We start from the raw sequence: 13,064 nt of genomic DNA on the forward strand, positions 1-13,064 counted from the left end.
CCCCAGCTGTTTAAAAAAATTTTTAGACAGGGTCTCAAAGTGGCCCAGGTAGGCCTTGAACTTTCAGTCCTCTTGCATCAAGAGGCAAACAGCTAGGGTTGACTCCCACATAGCTGGGATTACAGATGTGTACCACTGTGCCGGGCTGAAAGAGCTATTTTCAGATGTAACCAGTAATAACTGCATGGATTGTTGTTAGAATCCATTTCTTCAAAAAGATATTTGTATAAATTGTTTAAATTTTGAAGTCCCTATTTATTCGGTTTGATAGTCGAGATTATTTAAATATTAAAGACTATTTAAATACTTATTACTTAAACACGTGTGTGTATATTTATATTTATATAGACTTCCAAGCAAAACAAAGTTGCTGTATAATAAACTGCTTGAGATTTCCTTATATAAAAGCTAGGAATAAAAGCTACGTCCAAACAGAAATCTTCCTGGGTTAACATAACAAACCTTAACCCTTTGATCATTTGTACCTGCCCTTTTCCAACCCTGTGTGTTCATAATGAACCGTGTACTCTTTCTTATGTTATTGGTTTCTGCTTTTATAGTTCTTGGTATAAGACTGAGTCTGTTGTAGCAAACATTTATTTCAGATGCATTCAGTATTTATATGCATCATCGTTCTCATTAAAAATGTTATTATTCTAGTTAAAGTCATATTCTGGGTTTATAGCCCTTAGAGACTTCAGAGTATTACTTGAAAATTTAGATTATCTCTTTGATATAACATTTGCTATTTTCTGAATATAAAAGTTAATATTTTTATTGAAGGAAATGTGAAAAATTTATGAAAGTATACCGAAGAAAATAAGTATTGTATGTAGTCCCAGTCCTCAAGGGTTCTCACTGAAAATGATTTTTGTATTTTCCTTGTAGTATGTATTTCCTTGTGGTCTTTTTCTCCCTATGAATGTATATATATCACTATACACAAAATAACTGATTTGTTACATCTGAAAACTCAGTACGCATTATTATAAATATTTCCCCATGTCTTGAAAACATAATTTTTTCTGGCTGCATGATACTTCATTTGGTATAAATATTCGAGATGTATTAAGTTAACCTCCTGTGTTTCTGTGTTATGTTACTTTCACTTTGGTGATATTATTTATAACACTGTACTGAACATCTTTTCATGTAAATGTTTTAGTTACAGTTTTGATTGTTCTAAAAAGTAGAACTTCTGATCACAGAATCCAAGAGTATACCTATTTCCTTGAGTTTGGTTTTTTCCTTCAACATATTTACCAGTTTGATAAACAACAAAAAAGATTAATTTGTATTATCTGTATTAAAATTAATTTTAATTTGTATTTGATGAATAGAGTAAAACTTTTTATACATTGTGAATTTGTTTCCCATGTTTTATTTGTGTATTTGTTTTTATGTGAATTACAGGGATGTGACTTTTTTCAATTAGTTGATTTGTGTTTCAGAATGAATTAAATTTATTTATAATTTGAGGAGGATTTATATTCTGCAACATTGATTACTTCCAACCATTATCATGGCATATCTCAAATCTCTTATCTGAGCACTGAGATGCACACCTGTAATCCCAGTGACTCAGGAGGTTGAGGCAGGAGGATCACAAGTTAAGGCCAGCCTTAGCAGTTTGGTGAGGCCCTTAGCAATTTAGCTAGAATCTGTCTCAAAATAATAAAATTAAAAGGACTAGGATGTAGCTCAGTGATAAAGTACCTCTGGGTTTAATCCCCATTATCAAAATCATCATCATCTTATTTTTGTTTTTTTGTTTTTTTTGGGGGGGGGTTGCTTCTCAGGAAACATTTTTTTTTTTTTAAATCTCTTTTCCTGATTTATCATTTTGGATCTTCCACGACTTCTAACTGTTGGAAGATTCTTAAGCAAAAATTGGAGAACAGTGTTAGCCTATGGAGCTAGCAGGCATTCTTGTCTCATTTTTACTTTTAAGGGGATATTTCTAGTGTTTTATTTGCTCTTGCATGATTTTGATCATTTGAAATAATTTTTAATTGCAATATTAAAATACATTGATATTCCTAATTTATTGAGTTTTTTTCCATTAGGTTGGAAATAAATATTGGGATTATCAAAAGATCTTTTTGGCATTTATGTACTTATTTTTCATCATTCAGAAGTTTTTAATAAACAACTTTATTATAAAAACTTTTTTTGAAAATGTAACTTTGTAAAACATTGAAAAAGTCTACTTTAACAAAGATGCTCTTTTTTTGGCATTTATAACAAGCAATTAGCTTTTACATATTTTTGTGATGAATTATTAATTTACTAATGTTTTATCGACTTTGCCTTCAATGTGAGGTATAGTTAGGTGATACACAGAGTACATTCATAATTGTTTTGGTAACAAGAGATGGCTTTGGTAACAGGAGCCAAAGTCGCAGGGGGTGGGGAGATAAAGAGGAAATTTTTTGGTGGGGGGGTTATGGGGAGTACTGAGGATTGAATCCAGTGCCTCACCCATGCTAGGCAAGGGCTGTACCACTGAGCTATATCCTTAGCCTGAAAAGGGGGACATTTAACACAAATGAACTCATTTAATATAACTTTCCCAAACCAAGACTGCTGGGACCAGAATAAATTATGACATAGGTATTTTTGCTTTGCGCATAGTTTATGATAAGGAAGTTTTTTCTGTTGTTTTTTGTTTTCTTTCTTTCTTTTTTGGGGGGATGTGTGTGTGGGGGGGAGGAATTGAACTTGGTGTACCACTGAGCTATATATCCCCAGCCCTTTTTGAACTTTTTATATTGAGGCAGTGTCTCACTAAGTTGAGGAGGCCTCAAAATTGAGGATCCTTCTACCTATTCCTCTCAAATAGCTGGGGTTACACGTCCAGCAGGTAGGCCCAGCAGGAAGGGTTTTTGTTCGGTTAGTTTTTGTTTTCATGTACTTATCCAAAACTTATTAAGTCACATTTGATGGCAAGGTCTAATAGCTTTCTTTCTTGCCATGACAATCCCTGAAAGAGTAAGCCTTTGGCTTTATATCCAGGGACCATGTCATACCGAGGGTCTGCTTTGCTTTGGTCTCCTCTTGCATTTTATTGCCATCCAGGGTAAGGGTAAAAAACCAGTAGGTGATAGGGATGAATTCATAGATAAGGTTTCTTCTTTGCATGGGGAAGACTTCCCAAGTTAGAGTGATGCATATTGTAATTCTTGCTTTGGTCCTACCCAAGAGGTAGGATCCCCCCCCCCACACCCTATAAGGTAAGTTGAGAATTAAACTTTCTGGGAATAAAGAAATTCAAACAATTCTATTTTCTCATTTTTCAGTATTCCTAGATAGCAAGTAGCAGTTTTCCAAGAATTTCAGAAAAGCAAAGCCTGTGACTTCATAGATTGAGACATTAAACTTAAAATGTAATTTTAATTAAGCCAGAATACAAATCTTACAAATACTTGTACCATAGCTACTAATCTTCACTGTACCCTGATGTGGTCCCTGGATATACATATATTAGTTTGTGAATTTCTCTGTAATATCTTACTTCTATCTCATTTAATGAGCAAAACATTTTTAAAGAAGGAATTTAAAAAAGATTTTTTTTTAGAGTGGAAAGTAAAAAGCTTTATTAAAGGATAACGGAAAAGACACCCCCCCCCCGGAAGGAGAGGACCCAAAAGGCGGAATCCTCTTCCCTCCATTATTATGAATTTGAGAGCATATCAGTTTGATTGAGTTTTCAGATATTGAGTACACTATTTTTCTATGTTACTAAATTGCTTTGAAATGATGACTAGCTGAGTGTGGTGGTACATGTCTGTAATCTCAGCAGCTCAGGAGGCTGATGCAGGAGGATCGCAAGTTCAAAGCCAACCTCAACAAATTAGTGAGGCCCTAAGCAACTTAGCGAGAGCCTGTCTCAAAAAAGGGATAGGGATGTAGCTTAGTGGTTAAGCACCCCTGGGTTCAATCCTGGTACCAAGGGGGAGAAAAAAGAAAAGAAGTGATGACTGTAAGTGATAAGGATGGGCAAAAGAGGAATTTGTGCAGTAGTGATGTGGGAGGACTAGATATTTTATTTTGAAGCTTGGACTTTGAAATACCTTTAGATTGAGGTACTGCAAAAAGAATAGTAGTAAATATTAGCTAGGTGAGCTGTTGTGCCCACACTAGTGAGCAAGTCTAGTTGTCAGACTCCTTGAGAATGCAGATCATTCAACATAAATGGTTGTGATTTGATATTGTAACACAAACAAGCCACCATTGAGGAAACAGAGATATTAGGTTGAACAAAAACTTGGGGTCTTTTGTGTTTATTTAATCTGCTCAATAGTCGTAATGGTAGGTATGTTATTATTAAAGATAAATGTCAGAGAATTTAAATGATTTATCAGGTTCCTACACAAATAAGTTTAGCAACCAGATTCTGAACCAAGTCTCTGTCGCTTTTTTAAAGCCCAAGTTGATTTCCCTGCTCTGTCATAGTTTAAGAGCTGAAATTCTTAAGAGGAAACTGTTAGAAAAAATCCTTAACGTCTATCAAATTAATTCAGCTAAATGAACCTGTGTCATACTGTATGTAGTTTGACTATGAAGATCTCTGGTGCTTGAAACTTCTTACCTCAGGGCAATACTGTGGATGAACTATAACTTCCAAGGAGTTGATGGTATTTTAATCAGAATAAGATTGGTGGCAGTAGTGGATTAGCTAGCAAAATATTAAAAGGAAGACTTCTATGGGAATTTATCACTTATAATTACATTGAGGACAGGTACATCTTTTTTATAATATGGCTATCTCCATATTGAAAATGAAGTATGATCTCTGAAAGTATATTTAAAATACCGCATTAATTCAGGAGAATGGAAGTGGTCACTGCATGGTTTCTTCACTCTGGATTCCCTGGCATTATTTAGTAAAGCCCCAAGATCTAGAGAAGCTTTAGTATGTAGACTTGTAGGAAATAGTCTCAGGCAGAGCTTGTGAAATCATGGATAGGCTTCAAGTTATCTGTGAACCCTGAAATTTTTGTAAAATTTTGCATGTGTTCACATTTTTCTTGAGAGAGGGTCCATGACCTGTAAATAGTTCTATACATATAAATCAGTTCTTGGTGTAGATGGGTTAGAGGTGAATTTAGGAGTGGTGTAGTGACTCTCAAAGTGTAGAGTGGTGTCAGGAGAGGTAGCCTACGTTTGGTAAAATGGATCTCCAAAAAGGCATTTCCTATTTTATTATGGATAAATGATTTTCAGTTCCCCACTTTTAATTTTGTATAAAACTAAGGACTGTTTACTAGTAAATTAAATGGGTGAGTTAAGGTTTGCTGAAATTTGATATTTACATTAAAATGAGTGACTTACCAGATTTTTTTTTTTTAAGTTATGTCTCAAAATCTTTCGAAGTTTTCTTCTCATGCTGTGTTTGGATTTATACACAGTTCCTGCACATGTGCATATATAGTAGAAAATTGTTAAGTGATCTGGGGGATCTTACTCCACCTAAGAAAAATAGAATAGTTCTACAGGATTTGTTCCAGATAGGGCTGGATTGAGTGGGGCTAGAGAAGAGAGGTTACAGATAGGGTTCTATGTGCCTTTGTTTCCTAGAAGAGAAGAAAAGGCACATCAATCGAGCAATTGTATGTTTAAACTCAGCTTGAATGTGTAATATCTTTTTAAAATTTAAAATTAAATTTTATTACTGAAATACAAAATTAGAATAAATTAATGGTTACTTGCTCTTTTTCAAGGGTTGCCACGTGCTTAGATGGTAGATATCCATTTTCCAAGTTTAATATTAAAAATAATTAATTCTGTACCTACTAATAATCACCCATTTATTTTCTTTTGAATTAAGTAAGTTTTGGGGTTATGAGAAAATTCCAATTAAAATAATACTTGCCCAACTATGACCTTCCAGGATTATTGAGGCATCATCCCCCACCCCCGCCAATAGCTAATTGTGCCACTTGAGATGTTCATATTTTAGTAACAAAATGGTACTCTAAATGTTTATCCTATCAAATAAAATGTATTCTGTGAAGGCAAGTTTTACCTGTTGATAACATAAATATATCCTTTGTGGTAGTAAATGTTTAAGTATATCTGAAGAGTTATTTAAGATTCTTGTGAATATAACAAATTAAAATGAGTTCCTCTAAATGAGTATGGGGATTTAGGAGCAAAGTGAATACATACTTGAAATTGTGGTAACATGGCAGTGAAATTTGGAATGTCCATTATATTGATACCTGTCTTTATGTAAATTTTACCTTACATTAAAAATCTAACTAAAAACTAATACAATCACCATTACTACTTTGATCTCTTAAATTTGATAAACAGAGAAACTAGACCTTCTCAACTTTTTTTCTACTTCATCTTTAGTCCCCCAAAGTCAATTTTTCTTAGATTCTTCGACTGTAATTTTTTTACTTTGAAAAGCATCCAGGAGACTACACTGAAAGTAACTTGGTTGGCAGCACCATTAAGGAAGGAAATTTAAGCACTGCATTTGGGGCAAGTTAGTAGAGAGCAAAACTTGGCTGGGCAAGATGACGCATGTTTGTAATCCCAGTGAGACTTTCTGAGAGGTTGAGGCAGGAGAATTGCAGGTTAGAGCCCAGCCTCAGCAATTTAAGGAGACCATGTTTGAAAATAAAAAGGGATGGGGATGTAGCTCCCTGAGTGGTAGAGCGTCCCTGAGTTCCATATCTAGTACTGCAAAAAGATTAAAAAAAAAAAAAAAGCAAAACTTGGCTGAGGATCTCAAGATCCCAGCTGAGGCCCAGCTATGTCGCTGCCTCTTTGCAGATGGTTTTGAATTTTGGCTTCTTTATCTGTAAAACAAAATATTTAAATTTGATTTTAATGATTCCTTGTAGCTGTGAAATCTAATAATTTGAGAGACTTTGAGGAGACATGATGCCTTTTCACTGCGTTCCTCTTCACTTCCTCTGTTGCATCAGATGCCAGAGGTGTTTCAATTTAGACTAATTGAATCAGAATCTCCAGAGATGAAGACTGGATATATACCTTATACTTTCAATAAATAAATAAATAAAAATAAACATATCTACATAGGCTTATATATTTATTTTTTGAAGCGCTCCCTTGAACTTGATTTCAACTGTTTGCATTAATTTAAAAATATTTGCTTCTAAGAAATCTGTGATCTCACCATAGATTTCAGAACTATTTAGGACTAGAACTTTAAAAAAAGAAGTTAGTGTGAGTGTGAAATATGTTTTCAGAGTTTTATCTACAAAGATTTACACACAAATTGCCTTTTGGAAATAATAATCTCGATAATCTTATGAGATGGTTTTATTGGTACTTCTCAGTGCCACTTGAATCTAATACTTTTCAATCAGCTGTGTTAGTTGTGGGAATTCATTGCTTTGATTTTTTCTTAGCATTATAACTGTCATATTTGAGTGAACCATAGGAATATATCTTCCAGCTCTTAGCCTTTTCAAATATGGTTGTGAACCTCTGCTTTTGCTTCTCATTCTTTGGTCTAATTCAGCTTATATTATCTGCTTTTGAGAACCAAATTGATATCCTTAACTTTTCAAACACCTTTCTAGTTTTTTCTCTCATTAGGCAACTCCATGCTCTCTGGTGTACAAATGGTTGGGAGGTGGTTGTTTTTTTTTTTTTTTTTTTTTTTTTTGTGGTGGAGGTTGAAGCCAGGACTTCATGCTTGCTATGCAAGTGCTCTATGACTGAGCCACATCTCTAGTCCCCACATATAGTTCAAAAATCTTTCCATGGAAAATGGAGTGAACAACCAAACTTTTGCTTCAAAATGTAAGCTTTTTTTTTCTTTTGGTGTAGCAAAAAGAGATTGATTTAAGGAAGCTTATGAAGTTTTTTGTTTGTGTGGTTTTAAATTTTAAAACCTATGTTGCAATTTATCTTGGTACAATTAAGCTTCTTAAATCTGATATGATAGGAACCTGGCAGTTCTCTACCATAAAATAGGTCTTCTTTGTAGTAAACGCAATATTACTAAACTTTGTTTTCCTTTCCTTTTTTTTTTTTTCTTTTTTAAGCATTTGCCTTCTAGGCATGATAATGGTGGTTGAATGTTGAAAGTAAAACAAATTTGTCAAAATGACCACAGCTTGAGCAGACTGAGCTTGATGAGAAGGGAAGTTCTATATCTGATGCCAGTAAAGTCATGAGAACTCTGACCTGTTAGTAGTAGGCACATGATATAATTTATGTCCAGCCATTAGAGATCCAAGGAGTTCATATTTTTAGGAATTTGTAAATATCCTTTTTCATTTTATTGGGGTTATACATGTTTTGTAGGGACTTTCCCATGGTTTCTTGTCTGCACTTTAGGTGCAACTATCATTGATTTTTAGTTTTGTTTTCCAACAGCCCACATGTAAAATAATTTCTAGTTATGTATATAGTTTTAAATTTTTATTTTATTATTCCTTAAATCTATTAATTATTAAATAAATTAAGAAGGATATAATAAGACTAAGTGGAATATAAGCTTACTATAATACCTATTTTTTAAAATAATGTTTTAGTTGTGGATGGACATAACACCTTTATTTTATTTATGTATTTATTTTTATGTGGTGATGAGGATTGAACCCAGTGCCTCACATGTGCTAGGCAAGTGCTCTACCACTGCGCCACAACCACAGCCCAAATACCAATTTTTCAGCAGCTATTTTTGAATTCATGATTCTAATCTAGAAATGCTTAAGTATTTCCTGAGGAAGCATAAAGGTGTCATAAAGTCACACTTATGAAAATGCAGTTGGGATGGTGGACAAGATGATATAAATTATTTGAATTTGTTGTAATCCAGAAAGATTTATTGACCTGAATGTTAGTAAGACTGACTCAATTATAATGAAAATTTTATTTAGTTCTATTTAATGATTGTGGCTGGGAGGATGAACCAAGATCCAGACACTGAAGTTCTTCTCTTGTAATATCTTGCTTTCATCTTTTTGTTACTACCTCTTCCTCTCAACTTGAAACCCTTAGCCCCATATTGTAAGAATAGGGCAACTTTATCTTAGAGCACTTCTGTTATGTTGCATACTGTTCTTTATGTCACAAAAATTAGCTTTTCATAAACATTGCTTGCTTAGTTCATTTCTGTGCTCAGAAATTTCCACTGTCCTATTTGTTAGCTAATTACCTAACTCCCAACTCTGCAGCCTTTCGACTCTTGACACCTGTGCTGTTGCTGCCTTTACTGTTTGCTTGCTTTTCTTTCTTCTAAGGTGTAAGCCTTTTTAAGGACTTAAACAATTCATGATAGCTGCCCCTGGCAGATAGTCTGTTTGCCAGAATTAAGAGCATCTAGCAGTGTTTCTGCAGAAGATATACCTGGAATTCAGATTGGGTACTAGCCCTTGCTCAGTTTTGTTTAGAGCAATTAAGTATGGTACCAGTAAGTTATCTCTTTGCCAGGTGACTTTTTTATATTTTCAGGAATTAAAATAATTTTGAGAAATTTGCTATCTTAACTTTTTTCCCCACATATCCATTTGGGTAATATTACTTTTTTTGTTCATGTGCTAAGTTAAATAAAGTTAGTTATGGAAGTGATGTCACTAAGTCAGTGTTGCAGTGTGTATAGAAATTTTATCTAGCCTTTAATCAGATGAGTTAAAATGGACTTGAAGTTAGTAATTTCTGTTTTTACCATGATTCTATAGTTTTTTGTATGAAAATAAAACAATGTTTGTTTTGAGTCAGTTTAAATAAAAGTGTGTTTCATTTGTCTCTTTTGTGTGTGTATGCATATAAACATATGCCTATTATAAGGATAGGATTAGTATCTAGAAGTCTTCAATGAAATTTTTGGCTCTTAAGAACCTGTTGAGAACGTTCAATGACTTTTATGCCCTTGTGTCATATACCAAGAAAAATGGGTCAGTTTATCACAGGCACAGAACTAAGTGATGGAATACACACACACACACACACACACATATATACATGCACACATGTATATATATGTATATATATACACATATCTTTTGATTATAGATGGACACAATACTTTTATTTATTTTTATGTGGTGCTGAGGATCAAACCCAGTGCCTCACACATGATAGGCATGTGCTCTATCACTGAACTACAACCCAGCCCCTGGATAGACTCTTGACCTGTGAATTAAAGAAGTATATGATTTAAGCAGTACTCCCCCTTGCCCCACAAGCTGTTATTTTCTAGAGTCTGATTAGAATGTTATTCAAGGGCTAATGATCAAAGAAGGGTAGTGTACTTCTTTGTGTTCTCATTATATAACCTAATGTCTTACATCACATTGCCTCAAATAAACATTCATTAAGATGGTAAATGTCTATTTTTCTGGCTTTGGGGAAGTTTGTTTTTATTGTGGCAGAATGACTTTACTCTTGATTTTATTTGATTTGTTTTCTTTTTACAGCCCCATTGATAAACCTTCAGATTCTCTCAGTATAGGGAATGGTGATAATTCCCAGCAGGTAAGATTTGGATAAAGTATCACTTTGTCTGCCATACCCTGAAAACAAGGTATTCTGTGCTAGCAAATTTTCTAAATAGTGAAAAATATTTTAAATACTGACAATTTAAATTAAATACCTTTGATGGACAGCATTGTTGAGTGTGTTATTAGTAGCCTTCTTTTCCTTCACCGAATATATACAGCATAATTTAACCCTTTCATGATGATTTAAAACTGTCATTAGGACCATATATAATTGTATTTTATGGTAGAATCTGCTTCTGTTATTGGTTTTTTCACTCTACTCAGATGTTCCCAGGCCAGCATGCCTTGTGAGTTCTTTTTTTTTTTTTTTTTTTTTTTAATATTTATTCTTAAGTTTTAGGTGGACACAATATCTTTATTTTACATTTATGTGGTGCTGAGGATCCAATCCAATGCCTTGTGCATGCTAGGCGAGCACTCTACCTCTGAGCCACAACCCCAGCCCCCCCTTCTGAGTTCTTTTAAGAGTTGATTCTCCACTATATTCTCCCTGTCTTTTGCTGCCAGAATTTGCGCCCGGCGTTCTTACCCCTTAACATCTTTCCTCCTTTCTTTGCTAAATGGCTGTTGGCTTTGAAATGGTAAACCAGATGAGCTGTTCAAACTTTCATTCATTATGAAACCAAATGAAAACAATTAGAACATACTTTGTAATATTTTATTGCTTAGGAAACTTGTTTTTCACTACTTACATTTATGTACATCTCTTACACTGGTAAAATAAATGTAATTTTAATTGCTTTAATAGCAATGGCCAGTTTCCCACAATATAGGTGAAAAACCAAGAGGTCTAAAATACAGTGCTTTCTTATACTTCTCACTCACAAATTCCACAAAAGAATTTGAAAAATCCACATATCCCCTTATGTATTCTGGGTTGACATTTTTTTCATAAGCAAAATACATCCTTTGTAAAGGATGTATTTTTAAGTAAAAGTGCTATATTGCTCCTTCAATAACTAAGAAGTTTAATGTTTTGACATCCCATTGTAATGTTTTGATCATACATTTTGATACCCCGCCATCCGTTTTTTAAAAATATACAAACTCCTCTTTGTCAAAAATTGTACATCATTTCTTTTCCTCTTTGACCTCCTGTTTCTATTGCCATTAGGGTTTTATCTTGATACGATGTATTTTTTTTTAATAAACATACCCAAATAAAAATATGCATATAAATTTTGAATTGAAATAAAAATATTTTTGCTGTGAAGTCTTTACATGTCAATTTTTTTCTGAATATTTATTAAAAGGAATTGTTGATTAAAACAATGTGTGGATTTTGATAAAAAATCATTAAACATAAAAACTGAACTTATTGGAAATTCATTTCTTAGGGAGATGAATTAGGCAATTTTAAATTTAGATTTCATGTATTCTACATGAATATTATCTGTTGGTAAAATGAGACAGGTTTTAGCAATAGTCCTGGTTTTTCATTTTCTTAGGATATAACTGCTGAGGCATCTTGTTTGTGTAATTAAGTAGATAGGAGAAATATTACATTATTATCACTTAAATCTTTGAATTCCTTCTAAATTAGATACCTAAAACACATATAAAGATTTACCATAATTATTTTTTAATGATAGCTTTGGAAACAACTTGATTCGAAATCTTCAGTTTTCTTAAAAGCAAAAAAAAAAAGGGGGGGGGGACATCTGATTTTACAAAAGGTTCTAGTTGTTATAGTCACTCATTCTCTTGTTACCAACTGGAACATTTCTAATAATTTGTCCCTAGAAAATTTTTATTCTTAAGAAAAATACTGTAATGAAATCCTAGAGAGTGAGAAATATTCTTTGTTTACAAAGTGAGAGGAGTAAGATTGTAAAAGGAAAGGAAATTGGTTTAATCTTTTCAGCTGGATCAGGTTTTTTTAAAAAAAGAATACAGGTGCAAGTTAGTGATAGAATTGATTTTCTGACACTCCATGCTTTAATTAAAAAGTCTGAGTTCCCTCGTTTGAGATTACAGTTCTAATATATTTAGTTGCACCTCTTTTTAAGTATGGCTTATTGAAAGTATAAACTTGTATTGATTATTTTCTTTTTCTTTTTTATTTAGATATCTAACAGTGATACGCCTTCACCACCACCTGGTTTATCAAAATCCAATCCAGTCATAACCATCAGTTCATCCAATCACAGTGCAAGGTCCCCATTTGAAGGGGCAGTAACAGAGTCACAGTCATTATTCTCAGACAATTTTCGCCATCCCAACCCTATCCCAAGTGGGCTTCCTCCTTTTCCCAGCTCCCCACAGACATCTAGTGACTGGCCTACAGCACCAGAGCCACAGAGTCTCTTCACATCAGGTATATAACTAAAGTGCCCGGACTTGTAACAAAAAAACCCATTGAGTAAGATATATTGTTAGCCCTTTTCTCTTGTACTTTCCTTTTATAAAAGTGTAAACATTTAAACTGCATGGGATTAGATGATAAGATAAATTGTTGTATATAACCCACAAGTTTTTGTGTTAAAAGACATTTCTGCAGAAATCAAGGGGTATATAATTTTTCCAATTAAAAAAAAGCTTATTTCTCTTGGAATTAGGAGTTTTTTAATT

General features: G+C 33.5%; 1 protein-coding gene across 8 annotated transcripts in view; it reads left to right on the forward strand.

The window, feature by feature from the left end:
- The window catches only part of Cnot4 (CCR4-NOT transcription complex subunit 4), a 121,534-nt gene that overhangs the window by 75,509 nt on the left and 32,961 nt on the right, over window positions 1-13,064 (forward strand). For all 8 annotated transcript variants that reach the window (XM_027952147.2, XM_027952150.3, XM_027952149.3 and 5 more), the window contains 2 exons: window positions 10,410-10,467; window positions 12,561-12,810. In XM_027952147.2, coding sequence (XP_027807948.2) covers window positions 10,410-10,467; window positions 12,561-12,810 — 308 coding nt within the window. The remainder of the gene's footprint in view (window positions 1-10,409; window positions 10,468-12,560; window positions 12,811-13,064) is intronic.

This window comes from Marmota flaviventris, chromosome 1, assembly GCF_047511675.1.
Source record: "Marmota flaviventris isolate mMarFla1 chromosome 1, mMarFla1.hap1, whole genome shotgun sequence".
NCBI classification, from domain to species: Eukaryota; Metazoa; Chordata; class Mammalia; order Rodentia; family Sciuridae; genus Marmota; species Marmota flaviventris.